At 38.8% G+C, this 21,761-nt stretch overlaps 1 protein-coding gene across 13 annotated transcripts in view; it reads left to right on the top strand.

Moving 5' to 3' along the window:
* Positions 1–21,761, top strand: part of CDC42BPB (CDC42 binding protein kinase beta) — a 99,793-nt gene that overhangs the window by 8,637 nt on the left and 69,395 nt on the right. For all 13 annotated transcript variants that reach the window (XM_074825172.1, XM_074825170.1, XM_074825168.1 and 10 more), the window contains exon 2: positions 20,751–20,842. In XM_074825172.1, coding sequence (XP_074681273.1) covers positions 20,751–20,842 — 92 coding nt within the window. The remainder of the gene's footprint in view (positions 1–20,750; positions 20,843–21,761) is intronic.

Below are 21,761 nucleotides of genomic sequence, written 5' to 3'. Positions count from 1 at the left end.
CCAGAAAAGGTCAAGAAGAGAAAAGATCAGAAGCAGCATCAATGCCAGATATATCCCAAATTCTTTTTACCATTTATAATTGTTCTCCAACATAAAAACAAACATGGATAATTGTTTTGTGAAGTCCTACCTGAAATGTGTTTATGCCAATTTAGTGAGACGTGCATGTTCAGGATTTTAGAAAAGTCTATACAGAATTTTGTCTGGACTTTTAGTTCAGCTTAAGCCTGGGTTATATTGTTCTAATTTTTATCCAAAAATTCAGTGAAAGATGAAGTAATAAGTAAGATGAAACCAGTTGTAAACTCACTTTAGATATATGGAAGTCAGTCTTGAAGGAGTGTTGCAGCTATTCTGGCAATAATGTACTTTTATTTGGAACTGTGTAATTTTTGGGATGTGGATTCATTCTTTTCATAGATGGTGTAACTTCACCCAAAATATAGAAACCACTATAGAAGTATGGGAGTTCTTAGTATGTTATGATTTCCCTGCTACTGATGGTCCTTAGCCTAAGAACTAAACTATATGCCTTCCCTGGATAGATAAGACTTAAGGAAAAGCTTTGGGTCACTAGAAATTCTCCAAAGGTACATAAAAATAGATCATCCCCTCCAGGGTTTAAACCCTATAGTACTGGGACAAAGACAACAAATATCCTCTCCCAACAAAGAACCCATGTTTTTAATTGAAGGCATTAAAAACTTGAATCCCTTTTAGAGTTGTGCCAGGGGGGTTGTGAGGCGGGGGAAATCTCATCTGAGGAAGGACGAGGTTTCTAGTAATTACATGGTAATACTTCTGGGGCATCTTGAGGAATTCCTCTGTCCCTGGTTCCCACCCTCTTCTGGAGATCCACATGTACCTTGGGAGTGGGTTGGGGTTGTCTCCATTGCCTTGCACACTTTTGTATTTCTGCGGTTGTTACAGCATGACTTTTGTGATCTTCATTTTGCACATCCTTCCTCAAAAGTTGGCTTCTTCATAGAGCTTTTCTGTGTGCTGCCAGCTTTATTGCTTCCCGTGGGACTTGGATTATCAATATTGAAAGTTGGAGTGTTCTGAGTATCTGTTATTTTACTGTAATTAAGATAGAGTAGAAACAGCAGGAGGGTGACTTTAGGTATGAAGGTCTTATTATCATTTTGAAATATGTTTCCAAAAGTTTGCTTTTTAAGATGCATGCTTAGTCCTTAAATTTAGTTCTTTTTCTGATAGAATTAGTTAGGATGTCATGTGTCATCATTCCCTCCACCCCCATTTCTGGGTACGATTACATGGCTATGGTCTCCTTGTCTCTTGTTAACGCTGAGAGATGGACACCTAGTGTGTGTGCTCTACAGCCTTTGTTCTGCAGGCTTCTGACTACTTTTGGACTGTGGATCCAAAGAAGAGTAGCAAATTTATTTTTTTCTGTGGCTAGGTATATTTGAGTAAGAAGTGTGGATTGAAAATTTTAAATTAAGGAATTGGGTTTCCATTATCTAGTCTGTGATCATTTGCACTCCATCTGAGCAAAAAGGGAATGTCATATCTGTCCATATTTTCTTTCTTTTTAGTTTGTATGTTCTTCAAGGCAAGGAGGGGATCTCACTGTACACTCACTATTAGTGGTTCCTTTTAGGATGGCTTTGTTGCCCTCCAACCCTCTCAAGTTACCCACCTAAAAAAAGGAAACTACATTTTTGTGATTCAGAACCTCAGCCTATAGGACTTATTGCAAGAAGCTGTGAGAAAAAAAGTTTTTACATGTACAGGTGGCTAAAAGTGATCTAAAGGTGCTAATGGAATAACCCGGTAGGTAGTAACTGCTAGATGTTGGGTTATAAATGCAGAGTGAAGACTGGAGTCTGTGGTATTTTAGCTTTCTGCCTTTTATGGGTAATATGGTATTTTTCCTAAGCTCACAACACATCATCTTACTGAGCAAGCTTTCTGAGAAGTTGCAGAGGAGCTAGCCTGTTGTGTCACAGGGAAGAAGCACATTTTCCTTGCAGACCAGCTTTAACTAGTTGTAGCAAAATGCCTTAGTCATGTGGCATGGTATTGCCGCATGGAGGAATTAAGTTTGACTGCATTAACTGCATGACTCTGTTATGTAACTGAAGATTTCCATTATCAGTCAGTTCAGCCTTCAAACAGTTGTTTTTAAACTGTGATTCTGCTGGCCTGATACTCCAGATAACATAATACAGGACAACATACAGTGGGGATACCTAACTGGAGGCTCTATCAGGCCCACAGACTGTCGTAATCTTACCCTTAGAAGTATTTACTGGTTATTAAGGCAACTGAACTGTGGTTATCACTCTGTGTCTGTTATTGCAGGCCAGCGGGATTTACTGGGTTGATGTAGAGCTGTACCAGCAGGGCTGTACTGGTCAGGCTTGACACAGGCAGGCAAGACCCAGTCAGGTCTACATCCATGGCTAGAAATAATCTCCGTGCATCCTGAAGATGACTGTGTCTGATGTGAATTGTAAAGACCAAAGACCTGACACTTGGAGAAGGAGGGAAGGGGGGGATTTTTAATTTTTAAAATAATTCAGTGATGGAGAAGCTTTTGCTGCTCTTAGGAACGGGCTTTGCAGTTGTTATCCTCAACGTTAAAGATATGCATGCATTGGAGTGGCTCAGAGCAGGAAGAGAAGTGCCCTGGCTGATTTTGACAGAATCAGAGCTACAGGTATAGTCTAGTTATAAACTTCCTGTTCTTGTGAGTAGTATTAAACATCATAAAGGTTTTGTTTAATGTTTCAGGCACTCTTTGAGGGTGGGATAGATATTACATTCTATACCTTACCTTTTGCATACCAGCATTTTATTTCCTTCACACTGTAAAACCTCACAAAGTTCAGCATGACAAGTGCAAAGTGTTGCACTGTGGAGCTGTAAAAGTTGGGGAATGACCAACTAGCAAGCAGGCTTGCAGAAAAAGATTTGGAGATCCTGGTAAACAATTAGTTGAAGTTGGTAGTGCATCTTTGTAGAAATGGAGGCTGGCTGTGTACCAGACTGCATCAGCAGGAGTGTAGCCAGCAGGTTGAGGGAAGTGGTTATTCTGCTCTTTACAGCACTTTTGAGGCCATTTCTGGAGTACTGTGTCCAGTTCTGGGCTTCCCAGTACAGAAAAAACACAGGGAAACTGAAATGAGTCCAGCGGAGAACCACTGACAAGGCCTGAAGCACATGACGTGCAAGAAAAATCTGAGATACCTGGGTTTGGTGAGCCTGGAGAAGGAGAATCTGGTTGTGATCCTCAACTGCCAGATGAGTGGTTAGGGGAGCACAGAGGGAGACTTTTCTCAGGTGCATCACCAAGAAGGAGAGGCAATGGACACAGGCTATGTGGCAAGGAGGATTCTGACTATGTGTAAGGGGAAAAAAATATTTCTCTTGAGGATGGTCAGGCACTGAAAGAGGCACCCAGGGAGGCAATAGTCTCTCCATCCTGGGAGGTAAACCTCAGCTGGACAAGGCCTTGAGCAACCTGATTGAACTTTGATGTTATCTCAGCTTTGAGTAGGAGGTTGGACTCTGATCTCCAGAGATCCCTTCCAACCTAAAATTATTCTGTGGTTCAGTATCATCTTTTTTTTTTTTTTTTCCCCCCTGTGTTAGCAAATTTAATTAACATCGTGGCTGCTTTAATAGAAAACAGTTGTTCCTCATACTTCTCAGAATGAAAAGAAATATGTGAAATAGAATCTTCTTCTTGTTGTTGATAAAATAGTTGAAACAACTTGTGTAAATTTAGTATTCATTTTTTGGTAATCTTAGGTGTTTACCCTGATTGGCTGGCATTTTACTGCTTAGTCTGAATGTATGTATTGGCAAGCTTTTAACTAAATTTTAGGCTTGTCAATGATGGGAAACTAAATTTTGTTCATGTTACTCTGCCGTGTATTTAGTAAAAGTACCAGTTTCCTTGTTCCTGGAAGAGAATTGCCAGAACAGGTTTCAGGAACTTTGAACCTATGTTTTACGTCTAGTGCTTTTTCCCAAGTGTGGTTTCCTTATGTCTCGTTGTCAGCCTTGATAACAGTTGTATTTTAAAGCTTTGTTCCGTGGAGCTGTCAGAACAGCCTGCAATCCCTGCATAACTGCAAGCCGGAACCATCCTTTGCGAAAAATACAGTTGTTCTGCTAGATATATTCTCACATCACAAAGGGACCTCTTATCTAGTACTGTTCCTAATATCCTTATATCTGACATTATAAGGACTCTGACTAAGCAGTTGCTAACAACAGAGTGAAGCAAACCTTCCTCATAGTTGTAAAGATCTAATGGGAGATATTTGCTGTTTTTTGATTTCCTCTGTAAAATAAAGAGCTTGTATGACTTACATGAAGTTGGATTTACAACATGGTTTTAATGCTGATATTCTTGATGACAGTGCACTTAGCAAAGCAAAATGCACAACAAATTCAGTGTTTCAAAATCATATTGATATATGGAAAATAGCACGGGAAGTGCTATCAATGATGTGGATAACTATGTACAAATAGGACAAAAACCAAGAACTGAATCCTTTTAGTTGTGATTATTAATAGGGTATCCTAAGTGACGCTTGACTTTCCTTATAATGAATTTATATCTGTGTTTTTGAGTACATTGCTTACAGCAAACTCCTGGGAAAATAGTAAGATTTTTAAAAGTTCTCATAATTCTTAAATGCCTGGAAGTTTGATAGACATCCTTGCAGAGAACATACACTCTCAGCTATGTCATGGAGGCGTTCATTGCCAGTACTGTGTAATGGTCCATTACTCTTCTGGGGCAAAGACTGTGTATGTGAGCAGTCTATAATGTGTTAATTTTTCAGAAGAAACTTTGTTCGAAGTGTTTTATAGTTGTTTCAGATGCTGTGGTTATGAGCCCTCAGCTGTGTGTGTGATTGATGTATGGAAGTTGTTCACACTGTGTTCTGGTTGCAGTGTATTGCTTCCCTCATGGGAGGTACCTGCACACTGTGCAGATACTTTGTGGAAAGAAGCAGTGAAGTAATGGCAATAACTTCTTTTTTGGACTGAGTCTTGCTGCCTAAAACTACTGAGAAATATCATCCCCCTCCTCTCATGTCCTTAATTTCCTCTTTCACTTCATTGTTCAGACTTTTTACTTCTTACGTCCTATTTGTATTTAGAGAAGGCACTTTGCAGTGATGTCTTTAATGCAGCAATGCACGCTTGCGTACACATTGCTGCAGTGATGTTTTGCGTCAGTGGCTGTAGTATGTCATTGTGCATGTTGGTAATAATAGCTCTTACTTCAAGTATATGCTTGATAGTTACAGAATAAATAATACAGAGACTTTACTGGAAAATGTGCTCCAGTAATTTACCTTCAGAGCTCTGCAGGGAGCTCTGAAATGGGTGACAGCTGGTGAAAGATAATGGATTATCTTTCCGGGAGAGGGAAGCATGGGCAAGACCTACTTCTTACTTCAGTCTCCTTGCCCTCATCTCTCCTTCCCCCCTCATGTCCTGTATAACACTTAAGAACCTATCCTCTCTGTTTTCTGAGGGACTTAGGTGGAGACTGTTAGTTATCACTTTTGTGTTTTTAAAAAAAAAATTAATTGGCAAGGAAATAAATTTAGCTGTGCGTAACAATTCATGGAAGAGGAAATCAACACTGTCTACTTGTAATGTTTTAACACCTGTCCAAAAATAGATTGTTGAGGAGTCAAAGCATTTGAATTAAAATTTGCAGTATTGGAATAAAAAGTAAGCAGGTACCTGAATTAGAAAGGATTGGGAAAAGCTCACTTAAAGTCCTAAGTACAAACAGTGGTCAGGCCAGATGTCTTTACCAGGTAATTCCAGAAGTGGTAGCTTGTACTTTAAGGAAAACTTTTAAGTTGAGCTTATATCTCTTAAATAAGATTTTGAAGGAGAGATGGAACTGACGATACTCAAAGAAAAAATTTTTCATATGTGGTAACTGGAAGATTCTTACTAGACTTTGGGGGATTTTAATATGTTAAAATATGTTCACACAAGAAAGATGAGACTCAGAATTGACTTCTTGGGTCTTTGAAAATGCATTTCTTATAGAGTGGTTCTTCAGAAGAGGACAACTTCTTAAATTTTTATTTCATATAATACAGTTGTAAATGCTCCTGGCTTCTTTCCTTCCTTTGAAATACAGCTGAACAGTCAGTCAGGGGTGAACTTTGCCAGCAACTGCACAAACAACTCAGCTATTGTAAAATTTCTTAAAATAATTAGGTACATTTTTGTTCCTGGGTAAGAGTAGTGGTGCAGTCTGAGCACCATAATAGAAATTGTGACGAAGTGACACTTGCTGCTCATGCAAATAATACAGTGGAATAGTTCAACACATAGCTGTTCCTGATACTTCTTTTTTAAGATTTTGTGGACGTAGATTTTTTTTAATAAATGATGCTGCTATGAACTTTGTTTTAAAATTCAAGTTATATAGGAAATGAGTTAAACTTCAAGAAATCATTAAAAAAGTGAAATTATGTGACTGTTAGGGTATAAACATTAGGATGGTTGCTGGAAGAATAGTCTTCAAGACTTGAGCTTCTTTACAGAAGATTTGAACAACAAAAATGCAGGCTTTATAAGCACAGCCTTCTTTCCCATCAGTGCTGCATGATATCTGTCTTGGAGACTGCTGTCACAGACTTGCATTGTGTGTGTGCCTGCCTATAAGACCAGATCAAAGCTTGCATGTTACTTTAAAGGCCATGAAACTATGAAGAGTTGGTAATACTCATTTCCTTGCTGTATTTGCAGTGGCAACCCAAAGATGGAATGATGCGTTACTAAACGAGCAGTCCTGAGCACCTTTTTCATGTAGGTTAAAACAAAGAAGACGGAAGTGGCATAAAGACTGAGAATCTTAAGAGATGAAAAAGTAAAGGAAAAAATTAAAGATTACATCTCTTCCAGACTTTTCTGTTAGAAAATTCCAAAGAAGTTATGGAACAAAAGGATTACATAGCCACAGCTCCACAGTGCTAACATTTAAAATTAAACTAGCCTATCTGAACTACAGTATCAAGAATGAAAATTTGACACTCTTTAAAAGATGGTGGTTTGGGACTGAATGGTTTTTTAAAGTGAGTCAATGCAAGTGGAAAATACTACTTAAGAGCTAAAACAATCACTGAATGGGCAAAGTAGCCAAGGTTTACTTAGATGACACTGGAGATAAATTAGTAAAGGAAAATACTAAATTCTGTGTGGAAAAAGAGAAGGGAATGGGATATAGATAATATGATGTGTAAGGAAGTAGAAGGGCAACTATTTGGCTTTTCTCTGTGTAAATAGTTGACTCAATGTCGATACTAGTTTGCAGTTACATTGCAACAGCTTAAAGTATTTTGAAGGTTGGCAGAAATTCCTTCTTCTGCTTGTGGTCTCATCTTCTGCTTGTGGTCTCCTCATAGGCCATGTACTATGACAGAAGATTTCTGGAAGGAAGTTAATGTGTCTTCACTGGTTCCTACTCTGGAAATGGAAAGTTATAAAAGCACGTCTACACTGGCAGGGTTTTCTAGCTGCATCTGTACTGGCATGCAGGTGCTCACCCTGGTGTTGCACTGAGCATCCAAATGTTTGGTTGTTATTTTCAAGTGTGAGTAAAGGAACAGGTTGGAAGCCAACAGAATGGAGCCTGAGGTATAGATGAAGATTGGAGATTGCCAGCCTGTTACAAGCTTGTTCTGAATGTCCTGGTACTTGATTTTCTGTTTTCAAATCAACACACCTGTCTAAATGGGCTGTAAATGAGGAAGGAAAAGGAATTCTCTACTTAAATGCATGGAAATAAATCTTAGAGCAAAAGGTTTATGGATGTAGTGCTTATTAAACAAAGATGACGTGTGGATAATCTTACTCTTAAATTCAAGTAAAGAGGAGTGTACAAAACTGAAAAGTTGTGTTTAAAATTATAGGCTTAGAAGCAGAATGTTCTATCAGATACTGCAGCTAACAAAAACTTGTTGGGATGATCCTCACTTGATACCTTGAAAATCTGAGGAGCAAGACGTAAAGGTGTGACATGTGGTATTTACAGCTGTGAATCTAATTATTGAAATACTTTTAGTAGCAGTAATTTTGGTATCAGCTAAGGACAGGGAACAAATTTTTGTTTCCTACTGCCTTTAAGCATATGCAAGAAAGAGGAAGAAGCTAGAACACAGGGAGTTTGGGCTGCTGCTGATCACACCGAAGCGTGTAGTAATGGGAGGTATGTTCTGGTTTGGAATGGTAGTGTGGAGGGTATAAGCTTCCAAGAGCCTACAAGAGGTTTGGGAACGCCTAGAAGCATGTCCATTAAACAGTGTGTCATGTGGGCTGGCAGTCTGTTGAGAGCTTGTTGTCTAAAATCACAATCCAGAAATTGGATTTAAGAGTTTCTGAAAGACATCTGGCAAAGATGTTAGGAAAAGATGAACTAAAAATACTAAACAAAACCAAAAGTGTGTTCTTTGATACACAAAATACTGAGATAAAGGGAAAGAGCTTATTCAGTGTACTGTACATAAATTAGCAAAAAGTTGGATGAGGAAGTGTGACAAAAATGCAGAATGAGGGGGAGAGAAGAAGGAAGAACTCCATCCCGACTGTACTAGAGAAGGCTGAATTTATAATGCTTGGAGACCTGGAAATGTGTCTAGGAAAAGGCACAGTGTTCTGTTTTTAGATTCTTGTTCCGTATGCTTTGCATATACATGCAATGTTAAAGCTCTTTAGTCATGCTCTAAATCAGTTGGATTTTAAAAATTCACTCTTAACTGTTCCAGGATTTGACTTCCCTAAGGACAGCTATTTGGTTTAAAGGACAGTTAAAAAATTTGAACATGTATAAACTGTCATGTGCCTAATATTCCAAAGTATCATTTATTCAAACTGTTTTCTTTCAGGGCTATTCAATGTGTATTAAAAAAAAAACCTGCTTCCAAATAAGCTTTACGTGGGTTTTTATTCTTATTTAATAGCAGGTGTTATGATCTTGGTTGGTTTGAAACTTCAAAATAATTAGTTGATGCTATTTAGCAAACCAATAACTTAAATGGGCAATATTCTAAAACCAAATTCTGCAGACTTCTCCATTTATTTCTTAATATTTTTTTGGCTTTTTTTTTGAGACATGAGCACTTTAAAAAATCTATACTGCTGATGATCCATGAACCACCCAATTTGACTTCATTTCTAGAAATCTACATCTAAGGCCAGGTTTAGGATCTCCTCATAGATTTCCAGCAGATTTTTTTTTTTCCCTTGCAAAATCTAGACTTTCCTTTTTCAATATAAATTTTAAGTGTAGCATATGGAAAGCCTGGGTATAGATACAGATAAATTTTGGAACATGCTGAATCAGTGTCGGACATTAAGGAAAAGTTGCACAGTGAAATTACAAGCATGTTGCTTTATCTGGATAGTTTTCATCACACCTTGGAAGGCTGGGAGATGTATTTCTTTTCCCTTTCTACTCTCTTTACATCCTTTTTGAGAAAGTAAGTGTCAGGAAGCATCCTGCCTTCTGGAGATGTGCTTGCCTTCTCAGTACCCCAAACCCCAGGGATTTTTCTGTTGCAGATGGCTGACCATGCTCCCAATGCTTTGCTTCCCCTGTGTTACGTTGGTAGTGACTTTTAGCACTTTGAGTCAGTGAAAATAGTGCTGCTGTAAATGCTCTTCCTCTTTGTTGCTCCCAGCCAGGTGCATTGGAAGGAGCAGAGCAAGGCAGAATGGCTTTGGCTCTAGAGTTCCTGGTCTAGAGAGGGACCTGAAGAAGTGAAAGTATTTATAATAATAAAAAAGCTACTCTGAGCCTTTCATTATAATGTGTAGCAAATCTTAGCATGGGATTTACCGCTATTCTCTGCGGATTTAAAGACAATCTCCCTCGTCTCTGCTTCTGAGTAACTTGAGCTACTTCAAATATTCTAGTGCCTGGTTACAGTAATTGCTTGTTGCATGTCTTCGTGGCCTTTTCCTACGGCAAAAATCTGACTTTCATTGACCTTTTAATTAGATCTGGAGCTGCAGGGAAGTTCTGAAACAGGGTGAGTAATGTCTGAAAAAATATCCTCTTGCCTGCTACCATTTAAACGGAAGTGAAGAGAAAGATGTGCCACACCTGTGGTTAAAGTAGCTGTTGCTATCTGAACTCTCAAAATTGAAAACAGCTTAGGGTATTTGTATGCATAGTGTTGCAGCCTTGAGCCATCAAAAAAGAAAAAATCAGGGGCGGTTCTGTAGCACTATAAACTGATGTAATGCCCCATCCCCTTAGTCTTATATTTCCTGGTTTATGGTGTTGATCTGGCTGAGAACTGAAGTATGAGGAAAAGGGTAATTGTGATTTGCCTGTGCCCCCTTACCCAACTTTCCGTGCAGCTCCCAGGGTGTTAGCACCAAGGCAGGCCACCTCTGCAGCAACTAGTCTGCTGAGAAGGCCATCACATGGGTAGTTCATCTCACATTGATCTGTGCTACTTCAGATGATGGCCTCTGAAAAAGAGCTGCGCTCCTTTACTCTTCTTGCTTCCGTTAGTGTAGCAGCCTTTCCTGACCCTTCAGTGGTGATGATTCAATTTGTTAAACTACAGGATGATAGTTGCATTATGTGTCTTTGTAGGTTGGGTTCTGCTGGTTTAGTGAGCAGAATCATGTCAGTGAGGTGAGACCAGCTGAATTTGTTACAGCTGATACAAGGAAGAGAGCAGATCTGTGAAACTGCCCCTCTGGCTGCAGCGATCCTCTTCAGTTGTGTCATTGAACTACATCTTTACTTCACTCTACATTTACAAGCAGAGAAAAGGGATACCTTGTAAGGTGGATTTCTCTCCTGTCACTGTAAGTGCATTTGTGTCAGGTGCTTTCTCAAGAAGAGCTTATTAATAGAAACCTCTAACCTTTAAAATAAAGGAGGTGGCATGTGGTAAATACAGCACCAATGTAAAGTATGAATTGTTCTGTTACATAATGCATACATTAAGTTTTTAGTAACTTGAGAGAACATCTTGCATATATCTGGAGGCAATAAAAGATGTCTATTTACTGTAAATAATTGATAAAACAGTTATGCTGTTTGTCTTGCTAAGTTTTACTTTTAAGACTAAAGCATGCAGTCAGAAAACTAGAACTTTGCTCATACGTTGATGTAAGTGGTGTCATCTTAATGTAACTGTATGTAAGCTTATATCAGCACGGTGTGGTCATCAGATTGGAATTGTTTTATTTCTTATCAGGGTGTGCAAGAGGTGCCGGGTCTGAAATTTAGATTCATTCATATGTTACTGAAATTTGGGTGAGCTCAAGTTTGAGATTTTTTTTTAATCTCTAGTTTGAAACTATCTGAAAAATAAGTGACAATATCAAAGTTTTTTTCTGGACAGTCATAATTCTCAAACTATTCTACAGAAATTTAACTCTGCTTTCTAGGTTATTGATCATGAAATAAAATAGTGGATTTTAGTAATATTTACAACTTTGTTATGGATTGAAAGAAACTGAATTGTTGAAATTTTACTGTTTGGAACTAGTGATTCATGTAGAAGCCTGAAATGATTTTTCCATTACTGGTGTGCTTCATTATGTGGTCACCGTTTGCTGTGGCTTAAATGGCATCTTCAGCATCTGCAAAATCTGGCCCTGGACTAGGAGTACAGAAAAATTCAGGTGCAAATAAAGCTATATTAAACAGAGATTGTATTCTGTGGTGTTTTCTGCCATCCCTTTCTTACAATGTTTTGACATGTATCTTCGAAGATCCTGTCCTAATGTGCTGTAGGTTGGCTATACACAGACTCCTGTGTAGTACTTCTGAGCTCACTGCAGTCCAAGGCAGATCCACATCAATTCCAAAAAAGGCCATTTTGCTGTTCCCCAGCTTCATCCTGCTGCCTGCCTTGGGCTGGGGCTCCAACATCACAGCTGTATATGAGTCACTTTGGGTGAATGGTTCAGTGGGAGGGGTGGGATAGACAAGTTAGCTTTCGCCTGGAAATGTTTCCTGGTTTGACATACCGTGTGAACGCTAATGATGATCCAGACAATAGAATGGTGGAACATGGTGGGAAGGAACAAGGACAAACTCTTTCGGCAGCAAAATGGATTTCCTGGATTAAAGCGGTCTCAGTGCAGCTTCCCATTCAGTTGTCTCAAATGTCTGGGATGTCAGACTCCCAAGGAATATCTGTAATTCAAAGAGCCTGTATACAATTTGATGTTCATATGTCTTCTGGGCTGGGTATGATTGTCTGGAGGAAAATAAAAGGCCTGAAGATGAACCTTAAGAAGGCACTGGATATCAACAGTTACTCAAGAGCAGAAAAGATTCTTTATTGTGGAACAGTAATCTTTTCTTTGCATTTTTTTAGCAAGATTTAAGAGGGAGGAAAGTACCACCTTTCAAAACCTTATGAAATTCAAGTAGAAGCAAGGTCTCGTATTTCAGTCTCTTCAGAAAGTGACAATTTGCAGACATTATTGGGCTTCTGCACAATAGATTGATCAGTGAAGTCTCCAAGGCTGAAGAGGCTGATAGACCACCAGGGAGCCCATGTTTGGTGTGTAGTCTGCTGAAAGAGCTGGGAACCTTAGGGAGAGGTTGGAGAGGTGTGGCAGCTTTCCCTCTCCCAGACAAATGAGACAAGTTGAAAAGAGGTATGAAAAAATGGACTACAATCTGCAGTCAGGAACACAGATTCTCTAGGAGCTTTCTTAATTCTCCTGTGAGAGGTGGTCTAGAACTTAAGCTACTGAGTGTTTTTTTAAATACCCTGGTTAGTACTCATAAAGGTGCAGGTTTTCTTGTTCAGAATGTATCATCCTGCTTAAAAAAAGTCTGTCTGTGTCCTGATAGCTGTATGCTAAAATGTTGCATATTGTGAAGCTGCACCAAGCTTGTGTGGATAGTAGGTCGCTTCTGGGTTTCCCAAACTAAATGCTATTCCCAGTCACATTTTTCTTCAGTTTTAGCACTAACAGTTCTGTCTTCCAAGGTCAACTTCAGTATTAAAAAAAAAAAAAGACAAACACTGCCTGAATTGGTTCTAGAGACCAAGTTGTACTTTCCTAAATTATGGATTATTCCATGACAGTTCACACAACATGAAGATGAGAAAGTTGGGCAGTGAGCTTCCTGCTCTGTTAGGTCCCATATATAAGCCTCCTCTCCCTTGTACTTGCATCCATCGTAGCATTAGCATATGCCATTACCTTTAGGTCTGATTGGCATGTAGTTTTTATTTTACCTGACAATTATTTTTCTGTAGATAAGCTACTGTCTTACATGTATATGAGTACAGCAAATAGTCAACGCTTACTTCCCCACGCCTGCTTGAACTCTGTTGCTGTCTAGCTCTGAGACGCACGGTGGCCTTGACAGGAGTTAAACCGGCAACTCATTTTGTTGCTTGGACTGCTGGGAACCATCTGCATGTTCCTCAGTAGTTTGTACAAATCTTGAGTATTATCTTTGCTGTCCTTTCATTGTAAGCATGAAAAGCAGTGAATGGGCTAGTCAGGCAGATAGCCAGCTATTAAGTGTTTGTGGTAACGTTCATCAACGAACTGGCAAATGGTAGCGTATTGCTGTGGATTGAGTCCTTCTGTGTGGTACTTGCTTTTGAGGTTTGCCACACAAAAAGAAATAACAGTGAACACAGATGATGTTTCAAGGTAAATGCCTTGCTCTTCTGCTGGCAAATTTAGCAACGCTAATAGTATCAGCACCGGAACTACTACTCAATATTTTTCTTCAAAATGTTTCCCGATGCCATTACCCTTTAACATGGTGATAAATTTTTTTCATGCAGTTATCACAAACTAGTATACAAATTCTAAATGCGAGGATCAGTTCTTCTCTAACTGATACAGCCGCTCGTGAAGTAAAATGTAGACGCTATGAGCACTCCGTCTTGGTTTATGCCTAAAAATAATGACAGTTTTATTCTTTTAAACCTTTGAGGATTTTGCGTGTAATTCTAATCCAGTCGTGTCCAAACTCATAGTTCTGTTGAGTGCCAGCAAGGTATCTGACTGAAAGTGGTCAGGCACTCTGTGAAAGCCTTCTGACATGTGTAAAATAAAACGAAGCAAAATCCATAATCGTGGCTGCAAATGGATATCTTTGTGAGCTACTTCTTCAGAAAAGTTTGAGGTTTTTAAAAAACGTTTGTTTACCAGATTATCACAATGCAATATTTAATAATAGAGTTACCACTTACTCTCTTGAAAAATGCTGGCAGTCTCAAGAAGATTCAGACTTTCTTGTGTTGTATTAGTGTATATGTCTGTTTCTACTGGCATTTCAGTTCAGATAAATACTGTTAGAAGAGAACATCTTAAAATTAGGAAGTACTGACTAGCCAGGCACTACAAAACTGGATGGCCTTGCTTGGGCGATAAAGGGGACTCTGACACATTGGGAAGCAGTGTCCCGTATCAAGAGGTTGTTCTGCAAGTGCTGTAAGCACTTTGCAAGAGGTAACCAGGTTGTGCTTCTCAGGGTTTTAACACAGTGGAGCTTGTGTCATTGTAATGATAACCAAAGTCTTGCACCACTGAATTTACTTGTCTAATGGATGTTGATGAATGATGAAGAATCAGATCATTGAGCAAGAGGCAGACAGAGTAAGTGTGTGTGTGTGTGTGTGTGTTATAAAAACATGATGGAGGGATGGCAGAAGTCAAAGGCCCAGCAGAAAATGTGTCAGAGAACACAGAATGTGTCACCTCTTGCTTGTGAACAGAACTTTGAAATTTGTCTTCTTGTAGAATTGGGATTTGCCTCCTTTACTAGGCTCAGTGGAAGAACCCTCTGCCCTTCCCACTGTACTACCTTCCCTTTTCTGCTCTACACTTGTTTTCTTCCCTCTTCTTTGTCAGTATTGTTTTACTGTCCCTCCATGACTAGGGACAGCAAGGTATGTCTGTTTTGCACTTTAGTACGTGCTGGCTGCCCAGCTAAGCAGATGACTGCTGTATTCCTGCTGCAGCCGTTCCCTTAGTGGAGATGATACTATTCACTGCCAGGTTTTTTTATAAAACTTGTAGCAACTTGGTATCTTTGGACACTTTCAGTGAAATTTGGTAAAGGTGATATTAAGGGTCTTCACTGGGATCAAAAGGCACCACACGGGAAGAATGGACACAGACTGCCAAGCAGTGTGATCACACATACCTTATTTCCTTAGGAAACCAGACTGAAAAAAAAGCATTCGTGGAGGTAGACAGTAAGAGGAAACAGGCCAGCACAGGAAAAGGGAGGCAAGGATCTATAATTGGAAAAATTAAGACTGGGGTCAACAAAGGATGGAAGAATTAACAGAAATTTACATTTCTAAAATACAGGGAAAATTTCACAATCAGGTAGCAAGAGGATTGTACTACTTTAAAAACTCAAGTGTGGGTTGTAACAGGTATTTATCACCCTAGTAAGCAGGTTGGGGCTACCTGGGTGTGGGTATCTCCCAAGACATGTATACAAGCACTAACTTGTTAAACCTGTCAGCCTACTGTTTTAGTAACAATATCACAGGAATGCTGTTTCTTTGAAAAGGCTGCACAAAGGGCAAACAAGTTACTTGATTTCTAGAATGTAAGTAAAGAGGGATGTTGGAGGGAAATGGTAAAACTTGCTGCTCTTTCATGTTATTCCTCCAAAGAAAACATCTTAAAATATTGGATCTGCCTGGTGGGAGTATGGCTCCACAGACAATTATCTGCGTCATTTTGTTGTTTCCCTGACATTAATATTTTGCAATTCACATAGTTTCCTACCACAATGTTTTGTAAAGGGGATGAGTAGATAAAGAGAGTGTGGTGGCAGATTAATTTCTGTGTGACCAGACAGTTTGGACATACCTTCTGGGTAGATCTACCTGAATGTTATCATCGTGTTATATAATGAATTAAACACCAAATCACTTACAAGATCAGTTCTGAACTGTGTCTGGTACAGGGCAGTCGAGTATATGTATAGATTGTCCAGAGAGGCCGTGGAGTCTCTATCCTTGGAAGTTTTTGACACCTGACCAGGCAAAACCATGAGTAATCTGGTCTGAAATCAATATTGACTGATTTGAGCAGGAGGTTGGAGTAGAGACCTCCTGAGGTCCCTTTCAACCTGAATTGTTGAAAGAGACCTGTAAGTCTGTATTATTTTCTTGTAGTTGTCACATTTATTTAAAACTTTTAAGCTGCCAATGATAGAAAACATCAGATGTTCTTAAATATTTGGCAGCTTCAACTCAGTGATTTTTGTGACTGAATTTCTGGAAACTTGCATGGCCTAACAAAATACGCAGGAGTCCTCAAATTGGAGTCATTGGGTAACTCCACCACTGAAGCCATAGTTACCATAAACCCAGCAGGTAGTCTTTTGTCCACTGTAATGTAAAGGTGCTAGCTTTTGTGATTCCAGATGGTAAATTACTGACATAAATTGAATGGTTCAGAATCTGAACAGAAAGTAAAAATCCAAAACATACCTTTACACTAATCATTTTTAACCACATTCTAGCTTGGGAAAAGTTGTCCTATTATTTTTTTGAGGGTGGTGTTGACAATACTACCATTGCTCCTTGACCTGCTTAAAGAAATGAGAGGAAATTTGACATATGCTTCTGACCTTGAGAGAGGCTGGTGTACACCCCTTCCTGGGGTAGCAGTGCAGAGTGCCCAATCTGCTGTGCCAGATCATGTCCACTGGCATTTCCTGCAGCTTTTACTTGTTCTGAAACAGACTTCAAATATCTTTTATCAGGTGGCATAATACAAAGTGGCTGCAGTGTAGCTGCACCAACTCACAAACCTAAATTAGAAATCTATTTACCTATGACTGTGCTTCAAATTGTGTTTTCAAATTACTGAAATTGATGTTTTCTTTTTGTGCAAACAAAATATCCTAGTCTCATCTATCAGGGAAAGAGGAGAATATGATCGGAATAGAATTTGTTGGTGGGTGGAGAATTATGTCTTCCATACATACCCTGGTTTTCAAGTGGAGAAATAAATGCTGGCATTTCACTTCCCGTTATGAATATTGATCAAAACATTGACTGTCACTGTTTTGTATTATAATCTTGAGAGCATAAATTTCTTGGCTCCTTAAAATTAGTTGTTTTTTTTTTTCTTGTGTGGCCTTATGGAGAACACCCTTCTTCCAAACAAGTGTTAACTATAGTAATGCAAAAGCAGCTTGAGAGAAAAAGCAGTGATACATACAAATATATTGCACGTAGAACGCCTATCCCAAATTCTGATTACAGCCTCACAGTCATGAATAAACAAATTCTTGTGATTACTCTCAGCTAATGTTACCCTGACAACAGTATATATAACAAAATTCAGTAATCACTGCCAGCAAAACCCCCAGTACAGCTAATGCTTCTGTTTGCCAGAATGAAATACTTTCATTAAGTATTAAATCAAGACCAAATCAGAAGTTCTGCTTTTAATATTAGGATCAAAACTAATCAGTGAAGTGTAATTATTCATTCCAGTATATAGAGAGAAGTTTTGAGTTCCCTATTTATAAAATAATGATCTGTAAAAGGAGAAGCTGGTGCTTTTTACCAGTTATATAGTGATGGGTGTATCACTTGGCATCATTCTGGCAAGCACAAAGAATACAGCTTTCTGATACTTTTTGGTGCAAATTTCTGCTCCCTCAATTTTGCCAGTTCTGTGCATGCTACTGATCTGGGTATTACAGGGTTGAGGAGCAGTAACCTCCTAAGGTGGGGGAGCAGGAAACCAAATTGGAAATGTGTTTTGGTTTAACTTACTAAGAGGTAAAAATTTTCTAATCCAGTACTTCAAAGCAGCAGGTCACATCCTGGTGTAAACAGGGTTCTACTCCAAAATGCCAGTATAGTAAATATTAGTTTAAATTAGTTACTGGTGTGTTGCCTCCTCTGAGCTCCGATCTGCTGCATAACCTCTGGTGTAGTCTCTGTGATGATGAGCTTCTGTGGATATTAGGTTTTATTTTCAAATTGTATTTACTTCTAAGGAATCTTGGATGCCTTGACAAAGACTTGAATTTTTCCATTTCAGGGGAAGTCCTATCCAATTTAGAATTTTTCTGTACATTCAAATATCCATGTTTGATGCTTAGCTTTCCAGGATAGAGACTGCTGGAGTTGCAGTGTTTCTGAACACCAACACCTGCTAAGTACTAAAAGCTAACATTAGTTAAGTGCACAAGTAGCTTTTAAAAACAGTACTTCCTTTTAGGAGGGAATACTTTTTTTCAATTACGTGTATTAAACTAATTAATTTTAGTATGTACTACTTCAGTTGACCAATTGAGATGCAAAAAGCAGGACCACGCTAGGACTCCTGCAGTTTTTGAATTGAAATGGTGATAAAGCAGATGAGGTCTGCCAATCCTTCCTTCTCAAAGGATACAGTTCCTAGAAAGACAGCATTAATGCCCTTCTCTGCAGACACTATTTCTTCTGTTTACTCAAATTTAGGTATGTGCTCTGCTTGATACATAATATTTATTACCTTTTAAAATATAAAACTAATTGCATTCACTTGCTTTAATATGACTTAATGCATTTCTAAACCAAATCCCAGTTTTAGCGAGGTGAAGTTTGATACACTTCAGTGCAAGGAAAACGGCAGACAAAATAATAAAATATTTTGTCACCAGTTAACAAAACAAGAAAAATGAAAGAAATAAGGGGAATTTTTTTTAAGTGTACGAAACAGCTTAAACTTGTGTAGGTTTGTGTTTTCCTGTTTTGAAAGTTGCTTGTGATCCATTTAAAGCAACAAGATTTTTTATAAATACTGAAACAAATTATTTCAGTATTCTGTTTACTGACTAGAATTATTGCTAAAATTGGTTATTTCTTTAAAAAAAAAAGGGGGGGGAGGGAACTTATTCTTGGCTTAGTATCCTCCAGAAGTAAAATTACTGGGTTTCATTTCCCCTCCTCTTGAATTTTAATAACAGAAGCTGGTGTTCTGCAAACTTAGTCTAATGACCTGCATTCTGTAGTAGCTATCCATAACTTGGTAATGGAACTTTAACATTTATTTCTTATCTGTAGTCACGTTTCCTCAATCTGTCCTGATTGATGGGAAGGGAAGGAGGCAAGAGAACCTTGAAAACTAGCTGATATATATATATCACAGCTATCAGCAGTGGTGTTTACTTGTATAGATGTCTGATTGGACTGGTATGCATCTTGAACTAGTTTGAGTTGGTGTTGCTGGATAAATTTGGGGTTTGGGGATGACAGTGTCAATGGCCTTGTGGTGGGGGACACTGTGGTTGGCATTTCTGCCCAGCTGAAATGGGGAATCTAGCAGAAAATCTAGTAGAGTCTCATTCTTAAATTTTGTCATTTGGATGGGCAAGAAACATCCAGTGAAAGGGGTATTACTTGTGAAGGAAACCTTTTCAATAACACCTCTCCTGAGTACAAAGGAGCAGCACGGCTATTCTTCAGTACAGCTATATTTGAATTTTATTAGCCATTATGAATTTTTGCTGAGAGGTTTTCAAGCTTTCTTGGTTAGACTTCATACTGAAGTCTGTAATCTCCAGTTCTGGCTTCTGTATCTTCTGTGTGTTTGTAAGGTTTGGTTTGTTTGTGTTAGCATCTGAAATACATTGTCAAGGCAGTGACCCCTCTTGTAGGAATTCTGTTTGGCTTATAACTCATTAGCTTAATGGTAATGTAAGGTGAGGTAAAAGAAGAGCCTGGGCTGAATTACAAGTAGTAGTTCTGTGATGTTTTATTCAGTTGCAAATGGGAAAAATACATGTGTTTAAAAACTTCAGTCTTTTTAGTCTAATAGTGTTTGTGATGAGGTCAAGAAGAGCAATCTTTTTTGTGCTTAGGTGTAAGCTGCTGCTTTGTAGACACCATGCTTGATCTTGTGCAGTTCAGCTTGCACCACTGTTTCTCCTTATTGATTTGATCTTCTTAGAATAGTGAATTGTAACAGAAGTTGTATCTAACCAGTAATCCTTATCCTGTGATATGCTGTCATGCTAAATATTCTGAATGGGAACTGGAGAGGAGAAAGTTGATGGGATCTGCAGGTACAGTGGAACTTATCAAGCAGATATTTTGAGAAAAGTCTTGAACCCAGTGGGACCACCAGAACAAAGTAAGTGTAGGTTAGTTAATAGCTGGACATCTTTTAGGCTTCAGCACTTCAATACTTGGTCCAGTTGAGATCTGGTGAATGTTGCTTAACAAAAAAGATAGTTCAAAGTAAAAATCTTAAATTAGCCACAGATCTTGTAGAAAATGGTTTCATTGCTATTGAGTAGACACAGCTATCTCTTGAGAAGGGGTTGTTAAAGCTTTAACTGGTACTAGCTGAAATAATAAAAAGTAAAGCTGAACTCTGCTTAAGAAGATAATTATTCTGGTGGCTGAAGGATAGGACAGATTTTCTCTAGGCTTTACCAGTAATGAATCGGTGCTCTCCCTTTCACGTGGTCCTTCGCTGATTCACAGAATGGTAAGAAAAGGGGGGAGAAAATCCTTCTGAAAGACTACTTTGCTCTTTACTCACTGGCAGCAAGGCAGAACTTTTCAAAAAATTGTGTTAATTTAATAGTGTAATTAATATTTCTTCTTTCTATAGTTCTAATAGTAGTTGAAAACCTGCTGTTGCACTGAGTATGCAATGAGTACTTTTGAGCTCTGGTTTATGGATTATTTTGGCTTACAATATTTCTCTTCATAATTGAATTTTCTTTTTTTTTTTTCCTTAAACAGCAAGACCATTTACAAAATTGGTAAAGGAAATGCAACTCCATCGAGATGACTTTGAAATTATAAAAGTGATTGGAAGAGGTGCATTTGGTGAGGTAAGAAATTTTTATTCTCAGCTGTAGTAATGTAGCTTTGATTGTTTGTGCATCTGATTTCTTGCTACAGTTGACCTGTACCTGTCCTAAAGACAAAAGATTCACATAGATGTGTTAAAATAGTTCCAAACGTGGGATGTAGCTAGGTACTAGTGAAAGGTCCCTTTGAAGCAGGAACCAGTGTCCAGTTCTGCCATTTCTGTGACTGGCTCATTCTGACATCAGTGTAGCAAAACAAGTGTCTCTTCAATGTGTGTATGAACAGGGTGGTCCCACCTAGCAGCTGCACAGCTGAATTTGGGATCTCTTCTCCCACTTGCCATATGTACTCTTCTGTGCTGCTATAATTTAACACAGAACTGGGCTGCTAATGGTAGGAACGCGGAGGCTGCTCCACCCATCTGCCTGTCTCTGTAGCAATCTGGTAATGTAGAAAGACGCATTTGGCTGCCTTAAAGGCTGTTCCCTGTCATCTTTGAAGATCAAAGGCTGCTGGATCTGTTTTTTGGACAGCAAGTTGAATCATGCTGGGATGATAGGAACGCCTTGTGTTTTGAGGACTCGCCAGTCCCAAGACCCTGGACTGAAGCTTTACTTCTTAATATGCTTGATGAAAGTGTCATCAGTCACAGAAGTCTGATAGGGCTTGCCACTGGCAAAAGCATTCATGAGCATGTCCCCTCCAGAAGGCATAGGATACCTGAGACTACTGGAGAACCTCAAAGACAACCCTTCCAGCATTTAAGTATGTGTAACTAAGGCCGTAGCTGTCAGCAAAAGAGGTTATTAACTAGAGACTTTCTAGAAGTAAAAAACCCCTTAGACTTCTTTCAGGAAGCTTCTTTTAAGTAGTGCCACACTAAAGTCAAATGTAGTGACAGCCATTAGCGGCTCACTTCAGCCCATTAGCACTTGGTTA

This window comes from Strix aluco, chromosome 4, assembly GCF_031877795.1.
Source record: "Strix aluco isolate bStrAlu1 chromosome 4, bStrAlu1.hap1, whole genome shotgun sequence".
In the NCBI taxonomy this organism is placed as follows: Eukaryota; Metazoa; Chordata; class Aves; order Strigiformes; family Strigidae; genus Strix; species Strix aluco.
The sequence above is the reverse complement of the archived record's forward strand: the minus strand, read 5'-3'. Positions and strand labels throughout refer to the sequence as shown.